Source organism: Somniosus microcephalus, chromosome 29 (assembly GCF_052327205.1).
Source record: "Somniosus microcephalus isolate GS21.2 chromosome 29, FLI_Smic_1.0, whole genome shotgun sequence".
NCBI lineage: Eukaryota > Metazoa > Chordata > Chondrichthyes > Squaliformes > Somniosidae > Somniosus > Somniosus microcephalus.
The window spans coordinates 10,177,863-10,199,464 of NC_141015.1; the positions used below are offsets into that span (position 1 = coordinate 10,177,863).

Genomic DNA, 21,602 nt, shown 5'->3' on the forward strand with positions numbered 1-21,602 from the left:
GGGAGCTTGCTGTGCGCAAATTGGCTGCCGTGTTTCCCACATTACAACAGTGATTACACTTAAAAAAAAAAAGTCCTTCATTGGCTGTAAAGCACTTTGAGACGTCCGGTGGCTGTGAAAGGTGCTATAGAAATGCAAGTCTTTCTTTCTTTTCCTTCACGTGATGCCAGCGAGAATGTGTTGTCTTATTCTCAGAAGGTGTGTGCGAAACAGTAAGTGAAGTAACCAATAGCATTATTCTGTTCAGATTCATGGATTTTAATTTTCTAATATTGCGACACTCGTGTGATTAAAATCGGTATTTCCAGACCGAGTTGGACAACATTCTTGTATTTTTCTGGTCGCTTAACAGTGGCGTACAGAACAATAACAAAACACAATACGTTCTACTTAAAGGTTAAGGGTCAGAGTCTATCAGACCACACAGGAAGAGAATTAATAAAGATTAAAGTGCACAGTGATGGGCCTCAGCTTCAATATTAATTTGATCATTCCAGCTGACAGCTGACTTTAAGCATTGATCAACAAGTCTCATCTTATGAAACATCAAAACTACTTCACAAAAACATAGGAATTTGTGAGATCGGGAGGACCACCTTTGTCCATCAGGCCAGCCTCAGAGTTCACCACGATGTCACTTGCCAACGCCTGCTTCGAATCCTGATTGGCTTCCAACCATCCACTGCCCTGAGTGTGAAACAGTTACACCTGATCTGTCCATTCACTTCCCTCTCCTGAGCTTCTTTCCATCTCATGTCCTTCTCGTTCCTCACTTGAAGATCCTCGAGTACACTCCCCAATGGGACCACAGGCATTCAGCGCGAATGAGGCAAACTCACTCACAGAGGCACAGAATGGTTGGTGCAGGAGAGATGAAGGTCAGTAGGGGACACTCATCCAAGGTTGGGGCTGAGGCACCTCGTGGGGCCAGAGGAGAGGGAGCTTCACTCTGCGACTAACATCCTTCTTCTCGCTGAGCACCAAATTCACAGATAAAACTTTCAACTTCCGCAGAAGATAACGTTTCTAAACACAGAACTTCATATAAACATTTTCAAAACACGATTGTATTTTACAGCAAACAATGATTCAGATTACAGTAAAAACTGCAGTGGACCGGGATGTGTATTAATGCAGCTGGTCAAAATGTGAGTTGTAAACCTTGTTATAGAGTAGAATCAGTTACCAGAGAGCTTCAGCTACTGCTGTGTGTAATACCGGTTCAATTGGCCAGTTCTTTATCGCTTTACTTTCCTCTCCTATCGTCTCCCCTTCTGCTGGATGATCCATAGAGGACGGAGCATTGCCCAGCTCCCTTACCCAATGTATGGGCCTGGCCAGCAAGTGTTACTGAGCCATGGACAACACTACTGCCCAGGTCAAACCTACCCTCGGCCTGGAACGACCATCACACACGCTCTCCTCACACTCACTCACACACTCACTCTCTCTCTCCTCACACTCACTCACACACTCTCTCTCCTCACACTCACTCACTCCACACACTCACTCACACTCTCTCCACACACTCACTCACACACTCACTCTCTCCACACACTCACTCACTCACACTCTCTCTCTCCTCACACTCACTCACACACTCACTCTCTCCTCACTCACTCACACTCACGCTCTCCTCACACTCACTCACACACACTCTCTCCTCACTCACTCTCCTCACACTCACTCTCTCCTCACACTCATTCACACACTCACTCTCTCCTCACACTCACTCTCTCCTCACACTCACTCACACACTCACTCTCTCCTCACACTCACTCACACTCTCTCCACACACTCACTCACTCTCTCCACACACACTCTCCTCACACTCACTCTCACACACACGCACTCTCACACACACGCACTCTCACACACACTCACTCTCACACACACTCACTCACTCTCACACACACTCACTCACTCTCACACACACTCACTCACACTCACTCCACAACTTGGCCCAGAGTTGAACGCAAAACCTTTCACAAAAATCGATCTCAAAGTGATGTTCGAGGTACTGGCTCTTGCTGGGGTACAGTTCTAGTCACTGGCAGCCCTACAATCGGCAGAGGGCAAAGCCACTCAGGGAGGAGGCTATTGTGAAAGTCCCTCCAACAGTATGCCGCCCTGGGGGGGTTATGCGACTCCACTCACAGGCAATGCTGTGGCCCGTGTTGCTCTCTATCTAGCCTTTGATCACCTCTGTTGAAAGTCATTGCTGAGAGTGTTTAACATGTTAGGGGCCATTTTCCCTCCTGATGCTCCAAGACAGACTGAGAATCACTGGCTGCGATTCCCTGAGATGCACTCCCATAGATTTCTGCTCCTCCCTGTAGGAATTACTGGATTGAGGAGTTATCTACGGCTCTGCACTTTAAACAGAGGCGGATAGAAAACTCACACGATTGTATGTTGCAAAATTATTCAGATAAACATCATCTGTTAATTAACGTTCAACGGGATTTCTATGCAATGTGAAGAGTATTTTTAAAAAAACCTGTTCTGTGTTGCCACATGTAGGGTCCACTACACCACACAGGATCATTTATTTAATGGGTCATCCATTTGAGTTTCGGGCGAGCTCAGCCGCATTTGTATTCAGGCACTGATATCCCCGGGGCAGTCGCCCCCCGTTTCACATCCACTTTTTTTAGCTACCATTTTGGAACAATTCTAACCATTTACAACATAACCTTCAAATAAATAGATCGGCGGGCTTATTCTCAGGAATGCCACATTCGGTTGTGCCATCAAAAAAACTGCAGCAGACATGTAGCACAAGAAGCTGCAAAGATCTACACTTGGAATTCAACCGTGTCTCTCGTCTCCAAGTGGTAAGAAGTTCTGGTAAACGGTAAACTATTAAACGAAGAAGCAGAGCCCATGGTGCCTGAAATGTGGCTATCGGCCTCTAGGTGGCACCGGAGGAGCAGAAGCAACCTTTGCTGGGGCCTGGGCTGATGTCCTGCAAAAACAAAGGGCAGAGTTGCTCTGTTAGTGCTGACGTGACGTGACATTAGCGCTTAAACAAAGCTCCATTAATTGTACCTCTGCTGCCCGTACCCTGCCCCGCACCAAGTCCCGTCCACCCATCGCCCCCGTGCTCGCTGACCTACACTGGGTCCCGGTCCGGCAACATCTGCAGTTTAACATTACCTGTGTATCCCAACATGACCCTGGATATTCCTATATATCCCTGGATATCCTTGTATATCTTTGTATATTCCTATATATCCCTGTATATTGCTGTATGTCCCTGTATATCCCTGGATATTCTTTTATATCTTTGTATATTCCTGGATGCCCCTGGATATGCCTGGATGCCCCTGGATATGCCTGGATGCCCCTGGATATTCCTGTAATTTCCTGGATATTCCTGGATCTCGCTAAGTAACTTGGCCTCCTCCAGAAAGCGACAATTTCTTCGGGCGGATGAGCTAATCCCTGAATTAACCAACGGTGCCCACACCCTGTGAACCATGACCCAGCCACAGTACAGAACACGGCAATGAGAGCACGACTGTGGACAGTCCCAAACACAGCAGGGGAGGGTCCGACCATGGCCGGCCGACGATGATCAGATAGTGTAGTGACCTGGGGGAACCCTGGTCTTTAGTCGAATTAGAAAGAGTGGTTGGGAGTTCAGGGCACGGGACTGCTCACAGCAGTGACTGATTCCACAGCGCGGTTAAAGGTCACGAGTAGATACCTGGCTGGTATGCGAGGTGGAATTCGAGGAGGAGGTAAACTGGGAGGTCGGTTTCGGTTTAGACCAGCGCTCACAGGCCCCCAGTCTGCTGGCTCATTGTCCTTAAATAGGTGAAAACAGCAAGAGAGAAAAATGACGTCAGCATTTACAGAGAAAATAGGTGAAGCCATTGATATTACTTTCTGCACATTTTTATACTAACTCTCATGGGATTCTCCTGATCCCTGGCCTAACTTCGGCGGAGATTTGGTAGAAATCCCGGACACATGGCGTCAGCAGCCAGGAGATCGGGGGAACCCAGCAGAAATCCTGCCTCTCCGTTACTGCATTCCAACAAGATTGCACACGCCCACCCACCCTGCACACTCTTTCTAATTCAGCACAGAAACAGGCCATTCGGCCCCACAGGTCCATGCCGGTGTTTATGCTCCACACGAGCCTCCTCCCAACTCTACTTCATCTCACCTGATTTCCACCCATTCAAATGAACAGACAGACAATGGCGGGTTGGGAGAGCATGAGTTCATGATAAGCGCTTCTGGCGAGTCCGGAGAGCACGAATGTAGAATTTAGACCCCAGAATTACAGCACAACACAGCCTCCGTTCAGCCCCCCCCCTCCTCTCCCCTTGTCAAAACCACTTTAAACTGGTAGGTGAAACAATCTGATTAATAGTTGGTCTCACTCTCTCCTTGTCTCTCTCCACACATGTTTCATTAAACACTCAATCTATGTTTCATTAAACACTCAATCTATCTCCTGAGTTTACTGGTAAAGTCCAAGGGCCACAGACTTGAGCACAAGTAGGTTAGCCGTCCATCACCAGATGTGTCTGGACCACATCAAGCGCTATCAGGCCCTGCTCACCTCTGCCAAAACCATCTAATACTCCAGGATCATCCTGGAATGCAAAGACAGCCCTCAGCTACTTTTCTCCACTGCAAACCATCTTAAACCCCTCTCCCCTGCCTCCTCCACCCTCACCTCCAACAACAAGTGCAAGGAGCTAATGGACTTCTTTGTCACTAAGATTGAAACCATACGTCCAGCTGCCTCTGCCACTTCCCTTCCTTCCCCTAGCCCACCGGGCCAAATTTCCCCTAAGGTTTCCCCCAAAATTTCCCCTAAGATTTCCCCTGCCCCAGCCCCGACTCGCACCTTTCTCTAGTTTCTCTTCTCTCTTCCTTTGTGTCCTCTCTGAACTCAGTTCATCCATGAGACATGCAGCTAAACACCGCTGGACGGTGTCAGCGACACTCAAGTCCACTCCACTGAGTGGCTCCCGGTGCTGTCCCACATCGCCCCGCCTGCCATTCTCCGCGACGCCACCGTGCCCCGTGAGATGGAAAATATCACGAGCAACATCGACCTTCCCATTCACAAAGACCTGAAAAACCCACCACGGAAGCGCTTAAAATCGCGCCGGCCATTCTGGGAAGCAGCAGCCAATATTCACCCAGCTGGTATCTCCCCACTATCCAGATGGACGGACTCGTGGGGTGCCTGCAACATAAAGAACCGAGACCTCATCACTGACCCAACAGCAGAGGTCCCTGGCTTCGACCTCCCTCGGAGACAGTGGGCGGCGCTCAACCCAATCCGCACGGACGATGCTGCCACCGGCTCCACGAGTGGGAGAGGAGGGGCGACCCGAAGTGCGACTGTGGCCATGAGTCCCAGACCATGGAACACATCACATCGACCTGCCCACTGAGATCTGCTGCGGGAGGCACCTCATTTCTCCACTCGGCATCTCAGGAGGCCGTGGAATGGAGAGCCAAACCAGACATCCCATTATAAGCTCTGCCTGTCATAGGAAACGACAACATCCACGAGAAACACCTCCTGCTCTCTGGACCCCATTCCTACTAAACTGATTTTCCTGGCCTCCATGTGAGTTAACATTGTAAATGGTTCCCTCTCCTCAGGTACTGTCCCCTCCATTTCAAAACTATAGTCATCATCCCTTCTTGAAAAAGCAAACCCTCGACTCCTCTGTCCTTGCAAACAGCCCATCTCCAAATTAAGTCCATGACCATGTTGTCACCTCCCAAATCCGTGCCCATCTTTCCCACAACAGCACGTTTGAACCTTTCCAATCAGGATTCTGCCCCTGCTACAGCACTGAAATGCTGGCTCTCCGTTTCCATAGAAACACCTCCTTCAGCGCTCTGCCCTTCGGGTAGCTTCTGGATTCACTCGCCTTCTACACCTGCGCCAGTGGTGGAGGGAGTGAATGTTTAAGCTGGTGGACGGGGTGCCAATCAAGCAGGTTGCTTAGTCCTGGATGGTGTCGAGCTTCTTGAGTGTTGATGCAGCTGCACTCATCCAGGCAAGTGGAGAGTATTCCATCACACTCCTTACTTGTGCCTTGTAGATGGTGGAAAGACTTTGGGGAGTCAGGAGGTGAGACACTCGCCGCAGACTACCCAGCCTCTGACCTGCTCTTGTTGCCACAGTATTTATGTGGCTGGTCCAGTTAAGTTTCTGGTCAATGGTGACCCCCAGGATGTTGGTGGTGGGGGATTCAGCGATGGTAATGCCATTGAATGTCAAGGGGCAGTGATTAGATTATCTCTTTTTGGAGATAGTCATTGCCTGGCACTTCTGTGGTGCGAATGTTACCTGCCACTTATCAGCCCAAGCCTGAATGTCGTCCAGGTCTTGCTGCATGCGAGCATGGACTGCTTCATTATCTGAGGAGTTGTGAATGGAGCTGAACACTGCAATCATTAGCAAACACCCCCACTTCTGACCTTATGATGGAGGAAAGGTTAAGATGAAGCAGTTGATGATGGTTGGGTTTAGGTCACTGCCCTGAGGAACTCCTGCAGTGATGTCCTGGGGTTGAGATGCTTGACCTCCAACAACCACAACCATCTTTCTTTGTGTTAGGTATGACTCCAGCCAGTGGCGAGTTTTCCCCCTGATTCCCATTAACTTCTGTTTTACTAGGGCTCCTTGATGCCACATTCGGTCAAAATGCTGCCTTGATGTCAAGGGCAGTCACTCTCACCTCACCTGGAATTCAGCTCTTTTGTCCATGTTTGGACCAAGGCTGTAACATGGTCCTGGTGGAACCCCAACTGAGCATCAGTGAGCAGGTTTTTGGTGAGTAAGTGTCACTTGATAGCAATGTCAATGACACCTTCCATCACTTTGCTAATGATTGAGCGTAGACTGAAGGGGCAGTAATTGGCCGGATTGGATTTATCCTGCTTTTTATGGACAGGACATACCTGGGCAGTTTTCTACATTATCGGGTAGATGCCAGTGTTGTAGCTGTACTGGAACAGCTTGGCTAGAGGCGCAGCTAGTTCTGGAGCACAAGTCTTCAGCGCGACAGCTGGTATGCTTCGCCACCATTGAGGATAGGGATATTCATGGAGCCTCCTCCTCTTGTTAATTGCTTAATTGTCCACCACCATTCACGACTGGATGTGGGAGGACTGCAGAGCGTTGATCTGATCCGTTGATTGTGGGATCGCTTAACTCGGTCTATAGCATGCTGCTTCCGCTTTTTAGCATACACGTAGTCCTGTGTTGTAGTTTCCCCAGGTTGGCACCTCATCTTTAGGTACGCCTGGTGCTGCTCCTGGCATGCTCTTCTGCACTCCTCACTGAACCAGGGTTGGTCCCCTGGCTTGATGGTAATGGTAGAGTGAGGGATATGCCGGCCATGAGGTTACAGATTGTGGTGGAATACAATTCTGCTGCTGCTGATGGCCCACAGCGCCTCATGGATGCCCAGTTTTGAGCTGCAAGATCTGTTCTGAATCTATTTAGCACGGTGGTAGTGCCACACAACACGATGGAGGATGTCCAAAATGTGAAGACAGGACTTTGTCTCCACAAGGACTGTGCGGTGGTCACTGCTACCAATACTGTCATGGACACATGCATCTGCGACAGGTAGATTGGTGAGGACGAGGTCAAGTAGGTTTTTCCCCTCGTGTTGGTTCTCTCACCACCTGTCACAGGCCCAGACTGGCAGTTATGTCCTTCAGGACTCGGCCAGCTCGGTCAGTAGTGGTGCTACCGAGCCACTCTTGGTGATGGACATTGAAGTCCCCCACCCGGTGTACATTCTGTGCCCTTGCTGCTCTCAGTGCTTCTTCCAAGTGATGTTCAACATGGGGAAGTACTGATTCATCAGTTGAGGGAGGGTGGTAGGTGGTAATCAGCAGGAGGTTTCCTTGCCCATGCTTGACCTGAAGCCATGAGACTTCAGGGGTTCTGCAGTCAATGTTGATGACTCCCAGGGCCACTCCCTCCCGAATGTATACCACTGAGCCGCCACCTCTGGTGGGTCTGTCCTGCCGGTGGGACAGGGCATACCCAGGGATGGTGATGGAGGAGTCTGGGACATTGGCTGAAAGGTATGATACTGTGAGTATGACTATGTCAGGCTGTTGCTTGACTAGTCTGTGGGACAGCTCTCCCAATTTTGGCACAAGTCCCCAGATGTTGCTGAGGAGGACTTTGCAGGGTCGACTGGACTGGGTGTGCCGTGTCCGTAGCCGGTACCTAGGTCGATGCCGGGTGGTCCATCCAGTTTTATTCTTATTATTGTTTTTCGTAATGGTTTGTTACAACTGAGTGGCTTGCTGGGCCATTTCAGAGGGCAGTTAAGAGTCAACCACAGTGCTGTGGGTCTGGAGTCACATATAGGCCAGACCGGGTAAGGACGGTAGATTTCCTTCCCTAAAGGACATTAATGAACCAGATGGGTTTTTACGACAATCCGGTAATTTCACTGATACTAGCTTTTTATTCCAGATTTATTTAATTATTTTTTTTAATTTAACTAACGTGATGGGATTTGAACTCACGTCTCCAGATCATTAGTCCAAGCACTGGGGATTATCTAGCCCAGTAACATAACCACTATGCTACTGTACCCATCCTAATTGTGCATGTCCCCACGTCTGTGTAACTTGGATTTCCCTGTGTCCATTCAGGTGTGTGTTTTGTCTTCCGCTCCGGACCCGAGCCTATCACTTCTATGTCCCCTTTTTGCTCTCCTTTTTTTCTTCTTTTCTCTTTACCCGCTCCGAGACCCCTCTATCATCTTGCCTCCGTTCACTCTCCCCTCTCGTGTACTCTGCCCTCTCAGATCACTACCCTTCAGCACTCCTCAACTTTCCTCCTCTCCTTCCACCACCCCAGGTTTGACTCCTTCTCAGATAAGACTAAATCTTCTCTCTGTGCCTCTCTTGGCATCCTCCGAAGGGCCCATTGAGGCACTCGCCACTGCCCCCTTACGAGCAGCAACCCCAACTGCCCCACCCTCCTCTCTCGCCAGCCTTCCTGCCCAGCGCACCCGCTAGCGTCTAATCTTGCCAACCTCCTTCCCGTTCCACTCACCCCTCCCAATGCTGACCCTGTGGACTCTGCCAGCTGATCAGCTATCACCGCCCCTCTCCGCATCTCCCTACAGAACGTCCGTTCACTTGTGAACAAGGCCCTTGCCATCCATGAGCTTTTTGTGGATGATTGCATCAACATCATGGCCTTGATGGAAACCTGGCTGAGTTATACCTTCCCTCACCCGGTTCCATTCTTATCTATCCAGTCGTAGCCAGAGAATCACCTTCAACAGCTTCTCTTCCCGCATCCACACAGTTACCTCTTGTGCACCCAAGGATCTATCCTTGGCTCACTCCTATGTATCACCTACATCCTGCCCCTTGGCGATATCATCCGAAAACACAAAGTCAAATTCCACATGTACGCTGACGATACCCAGTTCTACCTCATCACCACCTCTCTTGAGCCCTCCACTGTCACACTGCTTGTCCAACATCCCGTACTGGATGAACAGAAATCTGCACCAACTAAATATTGGGAAGACCGAAGCCATTGTCTTTGGTCCTTGCAACTCTGCTCCCTGGCCACTGACTCCGCCCCGCTCCCTGGCCACTGACTCCGCCCCGCTCCCTGGCCACCGACTCCGCCCCGCTCCCTGGCCACCGACTCCGCCCCGCTCCCTGGCCACCGACTCCGCCCCTCTCCCTGGCCACCGACTCCGCCCCTCTCCCTGGCCACCGACTCCGCCCCTCTCCCTGGCCACCGACTCCGCCCCTCTCCCTGGCCACTGACTCCGCCCCTCTCCCTGGCCACTGACTCCGCCCCTCTCCCTGGCCACTGACTCCGCCCCTCTCCCTGGCCACTGACTGCGCCCCTCTCCCTGGCCACTGACTCCGCCCCTCTCCCTGGCCACCGACTCCGCCCCTCTCCCTGGCCACTGACTCCGCCCCTCTCCCTGGCCACTGACTCCGCCCCTCTCCCTGGCCACTGACTCCGTCCCTCTCCCTGGCCACTGACTCCGTCCCTCTCCCTGGCCACTGACTCCGTCCCTCTCCCTGGCCACTGACTCCGTCCCGCTCCCTGGCCACTGACTCCGTCCCTCTCCCTGGCCACTGACTCCATCCCTCTCCCTGGCCACTGACTCCGTCCCTCTCCCTGGCCACTGTCTGAGGCTGAACCAGACTGTTCGCAACCTTGGCATCCTATTTGACCCCGAGATGAGCTTCCGATCCCATGTCCTCTCCATCACCAAGACCGCCTATTTCCACCTCCGTAACATCGCCCGACTCCGCCCCTGCCTCAGCTCATCCGCTGTTGAAACCCTCATCCATGCCTTTGTTACCTCTAGACTTGACTATTCCAACACATTCCTGGCCGGCCTCCCACATTCCACCCTCCATAAACTTGAGTTCATCCAAAACTCGGCTGCCCGTGTCCTAACTCGCACCAAGTCCCGTTCGCCCATCACCCCCCTGTGCTCACTGACCTACATTGGCTCCCGGAAAAACAACGCCTTGATTTTAAAATTCTCATCCTTGTTTTCAAATCCCTCCATGGCCTTGCCCCTCCCTATCTCTGCAACCACCTCCAGCCCTACAACCCTCTGAGATCTCTGCGCTTTTCAATTCTGGCCTCTTGCACATCCCCAACTTTAATCGCTCCACCATTGGCGGCCTTGTCTTCAGCTGCCTGGGCCCTAAGCTCTGGAATTCCCTCCCTAAACCTCTCTGCCTCTCTCCCTCCTCCTTTAAGATGCTCCTCTAAAACCTATCGTCTGTCCTCATATCTCATGTGGCTTGATGTCAAATTTTGTTTCGATAATGCTCTTGTGAAGCACCTTGGGACGTTTTACTACGTTAAAGATGCTATATAAATGCAAGCTGTTCTTGTAATCAAATTCAACAATGACACCCAATGTGACCATGGTGGACTCTCCCTCCTCCTCATCCTCAATCTTGCTGCAGTCTTTCACATGGTTCGACTACACCATCTTCCTCCAACACTCCTCCATTGTCCAGCTCGGTGGGACTGCTCTCACTCGGTTCCACTCTTACCTGGCCGATTGTAGCCAGAGCATCTCTAGCAATGGCCTCTCTTCCCGCCTTCGCACCATTACCTCCGGAATCCCCCATCGACTTTTCCTTGCTCCCCTCCTCTTCCTCATCTACATGCTGCCCCTTGGAGGCACTGTCTGATGACATGGGGTCAGCTTCCGCTTGTACACCGATGACACTCAAATCTACCCTCTCCACCGCCTCCCTCAATCCCTCCACTGTCTCTCTGTTGTCAGACTGCTCGTCCGATATTCAGTCTTGGATGAGCCACAATTTCCTCCATCTAAACATTGGGAAGACCAAAGCCATCGTCTTCAACCCTTGCCACAAGCTCCATACTCTTGTCACCAATTCCATCCCCTTCCCAACCACAGTCTCTGACTGAACCAGTTGCAACCTCAGTGTCCTCTTCGACCCCGCACTTTCAGCCACCGTGACCCCATTCTGGAATTCCTTCCCTAAACCACCAACAATTCAACAACCCTCCAGTACTGCACTGAGGGACAACTACTCTGGTCTTATGAATATCAAGTAACTATTTGTCTTATAATTATTAAATAATTGTTTCGATAATGTTTTCCTCTCCCTGTGGGGAATGTGACTGGACATCAGCCGACTGGTATTGCAATTGGGAGGTGATCATTTTGGGGATCACTGTCCTTGCGTTTCAAACTTAGAGATGGTTTATGGTTCGAGTGAGACTTACCTCATTATCACCCTCTACTCCGCTGCTTAAACTCAAAATGCTCCGAGTGCTTGACCGGCTGCTGAGACTGCCTGAGTGGAGAGAACAGAAGGAGGCTTGGTTTAGAAAAGGAGTCATTTTATGAAATCACCTTTAGATAAAGGAAGCTAATAATACCTCAAGCCCCAACTCTGTCAAAACAGCTCCAGGAGTGAACACTGGGTTGCCTCAACTGCCAGTCACTGCAAGTTTTTATATGAATTAAATGAAGAAAAAATTTCAGCACGTGCTACGGAATAAAAGTAGCTTCACCCCTCTATATCACAGCGCTGTTTGTACATTAGGCTCCTAGACTCATAGGGGGAGAAATTGGGTGAGTAGCGCCACCTGTTAGCGCCTAAAGAGGCAGTCAGTGGCTGTAGCGCCACTGGCCGCGCCTCCCGCGATATTCAGCAGGGGCGCTAATGGTGGTGTTAGCCTGTTGCACTGCACCGCCACCGATGACGTCATCGGTGTGTGCGCAGCGCCCCGATCGCGATATTTGGTAGCGAACGGCGCTGTAGCGCCGTTCGCTACCCGCGCCCGGTTCACGGGGCCTTGCTGTGCCGGCAGTGGCGCAAGTTAAGGTGGAAGTGCGGGGCAGCCGCTTTTTTCAGCGGCCGCCTGCCAGCACCTCCGTCCCCGGCCTCCTGGGTCCCCCCCCCCCCCCCCCCGCAGCATTGCCGGCTGTTTCCCGAGAGCCCGGCACTTCTCCTCGGTGCCGGGCTCTTTTGCCGGCACTCGCGATCGGGGATCGCGCTGTTGCAGGCCCCTCCCCCTTAACAATGGGAGGAAGGCCTGCAGTACCGCAGCACGCCGTGCCGCAGCGTGTGGCGCTGCGGCACGTTGTGCTGCGATATTCAGTTTCAACGCCCTAAGAGGGATGAGCCTCGCCCCGTCTCCCTTTTGGGGCGCTGAAACTGAATTTCTGGCGATCGGTATTACTCTGAACGCTGCGCAAAAATCAGCGCCCAGGCAAACTTGGCGCCACTACCGAATTTCTAGGCCATAGAATCATAGAAAGTTACAGCACGGAAGGAGGCCATTTTGGCCCATTGTGTCCACGCCGGCCAACAAAGAGCTATCCAGCCTAATCCCACTTCCCAGCTCTTGGTCCGTAGCCCTGCAGGTTACAGTATCCCAAGTGCACATCCAAGTACTTTTTAAATGTGGTTAGGGTTCCTGCCTCTGCCACCCTTTCAGGCAGTGAGTTCCAGACCCCCACAACCCTCTGGGTGAAGACATTTCCCCTCAAATCCCCTCTAAACCTTCCCCCAATTACTTTAAATCTGTGCCCCCTTGTTTTTGACCCCTCTGCTAAGGGAAATAGGTCCTTTCTTTCCACTTTATCTATGCCACTCATAATTTTATACACCTCAATAAGGTCTCCCCTCAGCCTCCTCTGTTCCAAGGAAAACAGACCCAGCCTATCCAGTCTTTCCTCACAGCTAAGATTCTCTACTCCCAGCAACATCCTTGTAAATCTCCTCTCTACCCTCTCTAGGGCAATCACATCTTTCCTGTAATGTGGTGACCAGAACTGCACGCAGTACTCTAGCTGAGGCCTAACTAGTGTTTTATACAGTTGAAGCATAACCCCCCTGCTCTTGTATTCTATGCCACGGCTAATAAATGCAAGCATTCCGTATGCCTTCTTAACCACCTTCTCTACTTGGCCTGCTACCTTCAGGGATCTGTGGACATGCACTCCAAGGTCCCCTTGTTCCTCTACACTACTCAGTGTCCTACCATTTAATGTGTATTCCCTTTCCTTGTTAGCCCTCCCCAAATGCATTGCCTCACACTTCTCCGGATTGAATTCCATTTGCCACTGTTCTGCCCACCTGACCAATTTATTGATATCTTCCTGCAGTCTACAGCTTCCTTCTTCAGTATCAACCACACAGCCAATTTTAGTATCATCTGCAAACTTCTTAATCAAACCCCTATATTCAAGTCTAGATCATTGATATATACCACACAAAGCAAGGGACCTAGTACTGAGCCCTGCGGAACCCCGCTGGAAACAGCCTTCCATTCACAAAAACTCCTGAAGAAAGTAACCTCAAGGAAAGAAAGACAGATTTATTACAGATTGTATTTTTGGTCAACCCTGAGGTAAAAATTGAAATCAACATTTTTCCTAAAGTTAAATGTACCATCAAACTACCAGGATGGTAGAAGGGGATCTAGATGGACCGTGGTATTTTCACGTCTAGCAATTCCTATGTTAAATTAAGCCAGAGCAAGATTTTTCCAATGCTTCTTGGCCTTGGCTTGGGAACTTTTACGATGTTAAAGGTGCTATATAAATGAAAATTGTTGCTGTTGTTGTTGCTTAGTTTGCACCTCTCTTTTGAGGTCACTCCTGACACTCAAGGCCTCCGCCAAGTTTCAAACTCTTCTGCATAACCTGCTATTCCTTTTTTCCATGGTTTTCATCTCCAACTTCTAAAGTGCAAGCCGATAAAATAATGCTTGAATTTGCAAGTTTCTTTCTCTGTCAACAGGAGAATTGGATAAATACTTGCAAAGGACAAAAAGCAGGGCTCTGGGGAAAGAGCAGGGGAGTGGGTCTAATTGGAGAGCTCTTTCAAAGAGCCGATGAACTGAATGGGCTCCTTCTGTGCTCAATGATTCTATGCAAAAATAAGGAAGGAAGTTAAGAACAAGGATAAGAAAAACAAGGAGGATGTATGAGAAGAGGAGAGCCGGCACAGGACACGATGGGCTGAATGGTCTCCTACTGTGCTGTGTGATTTGACGAGTGTTATTGTGATGAGTTTAACTGCTATCTTATGAAGGATGGTTAAAGATGTTAGAATGTCCTAGAATCTGTTGTACGGCTATGCCACAAATGTGGACGTACTTGCTGTGCTAGATGTGCTTCCCGTACTCCACTTCCCCCGCTGTATCCCTTCTCGGAGTGGGCAAGACGGGATGAATCTGGGATTATCTTCATATATTCCACATTCTGCACCCTCTTGAATGTCATGTGGTCGAGCAGGAAGTGTGATCTCCATCTCTGAGCAGCAATTACAACAGTTACATTTTAATACACTTAATATATCCTGGTGACCCTCCGTGGCATTGCTCCTGGATAAAAAGACTTTTTAAAAAGTAAAGTACATAATAAACAAATAGTGTACGGTTAACCCTCCACTGGTAGATAAAGGAGTGTGTCCTTCACGTTCTACAGTTGCAAACACCTGTGCATAATGTGCTGTGCTTACATATATAAATAGGCGGCTGCTGTTAATCATTCCGAGTTAGAGAAATAATAAACCTGTGTGTCTGATGTTTTTAAATGGATGGAAAATCAGAAGTTTCCCTTATTGAAATGCGAGCCTGATTTTCCTCGAGTGAAGGAACAGGAAATCCTGCTCCAATACCTCTAACCATGAGGGAAGCATTAAAGGAACTGAAAGGCAAAATATTAATGTTTAAAGTTACGTTTGCTAAAAAAAGTGGTGATTAAAACAGAGAGAGAGCTGTATCCTGCTCCTTGTGCTTAGATTTTGCGGGGTTTCTTGTGGCGTTCCCTGTTAGTTAGATTTGTTCGTGCATGTTGAGGTTTTAAAATGTTTTGCCCGTGAAGTTGCTGGAAGTGCAAGCTGACGAGGGCAAGAGGGTATCTGGGACCTTGGTGAACAACAGGACAAACAGTATATCTCCTCAATAAATGACATAATGGATTGAGAAATAAACAAACAGAGGATGGACTGAGAAAGTGAATTAGAGTGGGTGAATTCAGTGTCAAATCAGGTACAGAAAGAGAAATAAAGAGTGGGAATGAAATATTGGGGGCGGGAGATCGGGGGGCGGGACATCGGGATATCGCGGGCCCGGACTACAGATCGGGGGGGGGGCGGGGCTCGGGAGATCAGGGCTCCGGAGATGGGGGGGCGGGGCTCTGGAGATCGGGGCTCCGGGGGGGCGGGGCTCGGGAGATCGGGGGCCGTGCTCCTGAGATCGGGGGGGGGGGGCGGGGCTCGGGATATCGGGGGGGGGGGCGGGGCTCGGGATATCGGGGGGCGGGGCTCGGGAGATCGGGGGGGGCGGGGCTCGGGTGCTCTCCCCCTTCCCTTCCCCCTCCCCCCTCCCCTTCTTCCCCCCCGTCGCTCTCTCTTCCCCCCCAGTCGCTCTCTCTTCCCCCCCAGTCGCTCTCTCTTCCCCCCAGTCGCTCTCTCTCTTCCCCCCAGTCGCTCTCTCTTCCCCCCAGTCGCTCTCTCTCTTCCTCCCAGTCGCTCTCTCTTCCCCCCAGTCGCTCTCTCTCTTCCCCCCAGTCGCTCTCTCTTCCCCCCAGTCGCTCTCTCTCTTCCCCCAGTCGCTCTCTCTCTTCCCCCCCACTCGCTCTCTCTCTTCCCCCCCACTCGCTCTCTCTCTTCCCCCCCACTCGCTCTCTCTCTTCCCCCCCCACTCGCTCTCTCTCTTCCCCCCCCACTCGCTCTCTCTCTTTCCCCCCCCCACTCGCTCTCTCTCTTCCCCCCCCCACTCGCTCTCTCTCCTCCCCCCCACTACTCTCATCTCCCCCCATCTCACTCTCACCCCCCCCACTCGCTCTCTCACTCTCCCCCCCCACTTACGATCGCTCTCCATCTCTCCCCCCACTCGCTCTCTCTCTTCCCCCCCACTTCTCTCACTCTCTCTCCCCCCACTCGCTCTCTCTCTTCCCCCCACCTTCGCTCTCTCTCTTCCCCCCACTCGACTCTCTCTCTCCCCCCACTCGCTCTGTCTTCCCCCCCACTCGCTCTCTCTCTTCCCCCCCACTCGCTCTCTCTTCCCCCCCACTCGCTCTCTCTTCCCCCCCACTCGCTCTCTCTTCCCCCTGTCGCTCTCTCTTCCCCCCCAAGTCGCTCTCTCTTCCCCCCCGTCGCTCTCTCTTCCCTCCCCCCAGTCGCTCTCTCTTCCCTCCCCCCAGTCGCTCTCTCTTCCCCCCCCAGTCGCTCTCTCTTCCCCCCCAGTCGCTCTCTCTTCCCCCCCCCAGTCGCTCTCTCTTCCCCCCAGTCGCTCTCTCTTCCCCCCAGTCGCTCTCTCTTCCCCCCCAGTCGCTCTCTTCCCCCCCCAGTCGCTCTCTTCCCCCCCGTCGCTCTCTTCCCCCCCCCCAGTCGCTCTCTTTCCCCCCCCAGTCACTCTCTCTCTCTCTCTCTGTCTCCCAGTCTCTCTATCTCTCTCTCCCCAGTCTCTCTCTCCCTTCCCGTCTCTCTCTCCCCCAGTCTCTCTCTCCCGTCTCTCTCCTCCAGTCTCTCTCTCTCCCCCAGTCTCTCTCTCTCCCTCCCCCCCCAGTCTCTCTCCTCTCTCTCCCCCCAGTCTCTCTACTCACTCTCTCTCTCTCTCTCCCCCAGTCTCTCTCTCTCTCTCCCACCCCGTCTCTCTCTCTCCCCCCTCAGTCGCACTCTCTCTCCCCCGTTTGTCTCTCTCTCCCAGTCTCTCTCTCTCCCCCCCCAGTCTCTCTCTCTCCCCCCCAGTCTCTCTCTCTCCCCCCCAGTCTCTCTCTCTCTCCTCCAGTCTCTCTCTCTCTCCTCCAGTCTCTCTCTCTCTCCTCCAGTCTCTCTCTCTCCCCTCCAGTCTCTCTCTCCCCCAGTCTCTCTCTCTCTCCCCAACTCTCTCCTATCTTTAATATTGTATTGGACTGTAAAGTTCCTCCAGGGTTCATGAATGAGATATGAATAATAATTAATGGGATGCCCCACTTAAGATGTAAGATTGAAACAGGAAAACTGCATCACCAAATGAGAATTTTCCTAACTTTCTCCTGAAAGTCAGGAAAGTGTAGTTAAGAATAGTAAATTGATAGCTTTCTCTTGGGAGATATTTGTGTCCCTGCCTATAATGAACTTTGTAAGAAAACTGAATTTGATAGTCCGGCCACTACCCGAGACATCGGGACCATGCGGTGGAAGATGAGCAAAGATCTCCAGACAATCTCTTGATAAGATCACCTGAAAGCCCGAGAATGGCTTGTCAGATGTCAAGTGTGGCACGATATTGGGATACCAGTGCGAGCGTGCAAATGTGATTTGTTACATATGAAGCAATTAGCATGTGGGAATGGGGCTTGACAGGGTAGATGCAGGAGGATGTTTCCCCTAGTGGGGGAATCTAGAACTAGGGGGCATAGTTTCAGAATAAGGGGGTTGCCCATTTAAAATGGAGATGAGGAGGAATTTCTTCTCTCAGAGGGTCGTGAATCTTTGGAATTCTCTACCCCAGAGAGCTGTGGAGCCGGAGTCATTGAATATATTCAAGGCGGGGATAGACAGACTTTTGAAAAACAGGGGAGTCGAGGGTTATGGGGAGTGGGCAGGGAAGTGGAGTTGAGGCCAAGATCAGATCAGCCATGATCTTATTGAATGGCGGAGCAGGTTCGAGGGGCCGAATGGCCGACTCCTGCTCCTATTTCCTATGTTATGTTAACGTGGCTCAGGAGAGAGAGACAACTTTAAAAGCATTGACACATACTCCATTGAGAAACTATCTAATTAATGAAACAATCAGAATAGAGTTAAACACAGAGGAATTTAAATTTAAGTAAAGAGGGACATGGAATTTGGATTGGGACAATTGAGGCTGAGAGAGAAATAAATTTAGTAAGAATTATCCACAAGATGGATATGAATAAAAGAGAGCTGGAGAATCTTTTAAGTCCATGACTTATTGATTAGTGTAAGTATACACAGACCTTTAATTTTTAATGTTGGTATATATTAAAATGTTTGCCAGGCCAAAAGGTTTTTTGAAGTGAAATAAAGTTGGTGAATGAACAGACGGTCTTTCACTGGTAAGAGGACAGGGAATGACTACAGGGGGTCGCCATAGACAACAGAGATAAACAAACCCCCTTAGGTTTGCAGACTTTGGGGGACGATTTTGCCAGCCCTGGGGAGGCGGGTTTGGAGGCGGAGCTGCCAGGAAAATGGCAGAATTTGGGGGCGGGTGCCCAACGCGCCCCCATGCCATCTTGCCAGGAGGCGGGTAGCCGACCTGCACCAGGTCCTGTCTCTTTGGAGGCGGGAAGGGATTAAAGCCAATTAACTGCCTGTTAACAGGTAGTTAACGGGCAGAAAATAGGATTATACCCTTTTTGCCCTCACAAGTGCGGGCTTCCCGAAGGCTCCAAACCCCACCAGGGTCACTGAGGCGAGTAGAGGGTCTGCGGAGGTCAGAGGGGTCCAAAAGTGCGCTGTGGAGGTGAGTGATGGGTGCAAGTGTGGAAAGGTGAGTATCTGAGGTAAGTGCAAAGTGTTAGAAAAAGTGGTACTTACCTTTGTTTCTTCCTGCTGGCTTCAGTCGGTGTGTATGCGGAGAGTCTCACACCTCCGCGGCAGAGATGACAGATGGCCGTTGCATTCTCCAATGCAACAACCATCTCATTTCTGCAAAAGAGGTTTGACGAGGTCTTGAATTCAAGACCTCATCAAACTACAGAGAATGTCACTGTTTGACAGCTTCACAGAGCTGTCAAACGATGACAATTCATCTGTCAAAAATTTTGACAGATGAAACATCTTACGTTGACGTGCTCTGCAACCAGCTTTACGTTAATTGGCCTGCTAAGCCCGCTGGGCGGCCTTAACAAGGTCAATCATGGGAAAATAGCGTGGGTTGGCCAGAAGTTGATGGAGGCAGAACTGAAACCCGACAAGTGGGAGTCCCGTCTCCAAAAGCTCCCTATTGGCAAAATCACCCCCTTTGTGTCTACAACAAAACAGGCCATAACGTTGTAGAATGACTTTTGGTGGCTAAAGGGGAGGAGTCAAACCTCTGGAGTTCTGAAAGAGAGGATGCGATGTAACATGTGAAATGTGACCAAGTGGTTTACTGCTACTTTTGTAAACTTTTGAGAGTGAATAAACAATTTTGTGCTTTGATAAAGGCAGCCAATGGGTAGCCACACAGGATATGTGAGTGTGAGAGTTTGACAGCTCAAACAACCTCGGTCGAACATCAGCGCAACATCTCACAATCTCTGAATGACTAAAAAAAGGCAAGTAAAACCAGTGACTAAAAATATCGGCACTGCAGTCAGAAGGACGGGCCTGGCTGATCGCCTCAACTCGAAGGGCTGCTGCAGTCGAAAGGCGAAGAGCTGCAGTCAAAAGGAAGTGGCCTACAGTCAGCGCTGGACTGATCATCCGCGGGTGATTGTATGTCTGATTCCCTGTAATATTATTGGTGGACTGCTCGAACAGTGGTTGGGGTTTAGAATCTGTCTCAGGAACAATAAAAGGTTAAAGACAGAACCCGTGTGTCTGGTGTAATTTCTCATAAGTCTCAAGTCTGAACTCTATAACCTGTTGGACGGGGTGGCGGGTAATTCCGCACGTCCTACATTAGATGTTAAACTGTAGTGTCGCTTGAAATGAATTTAACTTTGACTGTAATAATTGTGTTTTGTAGGTAAGAGTGTGTGGGAAAAGCCAATACGAATATGAGGTGCTTTTGGTGGTGCCTCCTGTGTCACTACTATCACAACTACCATGCTTTACGGGTCTAACAGGACCTGTCCCATCAACCAGCATGTTTTACTCAGTATCAAAACCTATGCTCAAGTGAAACTGACAGTAAATGAGATATTTAAGTATGAGCTACAGAATTATGTGGCACAATTGGGTACAACATTCCTCTGTTGTCTGAGGGCTTCAGTGAGCTCGTGATGCGACTGAACTCCTCCCTAAAGCATTTTTATAGGCAACTCGAGAATCGATATTGAAATTGACAGCATAGGGGATGACTCACACTGGTGGGATATTGGGCTTAATATATCAGCACACCCTTAGGTTTGTATTATTTCACACGCTCTGGTAGCTCTCCAACTTGTAATGATAGTGTATTTGATATATGTACCCGTGTAGTAAGACTCTGATGCCTAAGCCAATTGTGTACTCATGCCTATGACTAACCAGCATTAACAAATTAATTGAGCACACAGAGAGAGAAGATCTGAAGCAACGTAGGAGTCCCCAGGTGGGGCAAGATCAGGAAAGATGGAAGAAACAGAGGATTCCCCAGGTGGGGCAGAATTGGAACACCGGAACAGTGAATTGAATTTGAGTAAGGGGTCAGAGGTTGCTCCTCCCCCTCAAAGGAATGGATTGTAAGGAAGGGGGAAATCTTCATTTCTGAGTCTCCATACTAACTAATGCCCAAGTTGAGAAAGCAATAAGCAAATTAGGGGACTATGAGTGGTGGGGAGTAGCTTATAATGTCAGCCAGCATCCGTGGGCATGAATGGTATCAGTGGGCCGATAACTTAGAACTTGCTAGATTAGTCAAAAGAGGACTGTGAGAAGTCAATAAAGATATTTCCTTCTCAAGGTGGGGAGATGTAAGAAATCGTGAATTGGAAGCAATAACTTGAGACAAAAGAGTCGCTTCAGACTGGTGTTAGAATAACTGGATAGACGCTTAGAATTTGCTGATGTTCTTGGTTCCCTGTGGATGTTATAACATTCTGCACTGTGGCGGTGACCTTGTTTCCAGGCTTGCTGTCTGCTGTCTGTGTGCTAGAAAGATTGTTGACTGTATCTTTGATTTGGCCAACCGAGGCCCAACGCCTATGATTCTTCCATTATTGCTAATAACCATATTATAATGCTAAGTTAGGATTCTGACTTTGTTTAACAAAACTGCTTTAAACTGTGTAAGTTAATAGAAGATATCTTTGGGACTGTAATGATTCATTCCATAGTACAATAGTCTGGTGAACATAAATAACTGATAACAAGCAGCTACGAACATCTGAAGGCCGAGAATGACTGAGAATGGCCTGTCTGACTCCAAACTTGGGAGGATAAGCACA

General features: G+C 50.1%; 1 protein-coding gene across 3 annotated transcripts in view; it reads right to left on the reverse strand.

Annotated features, from left to right (window-relative positions):
* Positions 1–234: 234 nt before the first annotated feature.
* The window catches only part of pik3ap1 (phosphoinositide-3-kinase adaptor protein 1), a 166,155-nt gene continuing 144,787 nt past the window's right edge, over positions 235–21,602 (reverse strand). For 2 of the 3 annotated variants that reach the window (XM_085970146.1, XM_085970144.1), the window contains 4 exons: positions 14,670–14,825; positions 11,783–11,853; positions 3,713–3,813; positions 235–2,968 (listed from right to left, as the gene is read on the reverse strand). In XM_085970146.1, coding sequence (XP_085826272.1) covers positions 2,905–2,968; positions 3,713–3,813; positions 11,783–11,853; positions 14,670–14,825 — 392 coding nt within the window. In that variant the 3' untranslated portion in view covers positions 235–2,904. The remainder of the gene's footprint in view (positions 2,969–3,712; positions 3,814–11,782; positions 11,854–14,669; positions 14,826–21,602) is intronic. The other variant, XM_085970147.1, reaches the window with a different exon arrangement.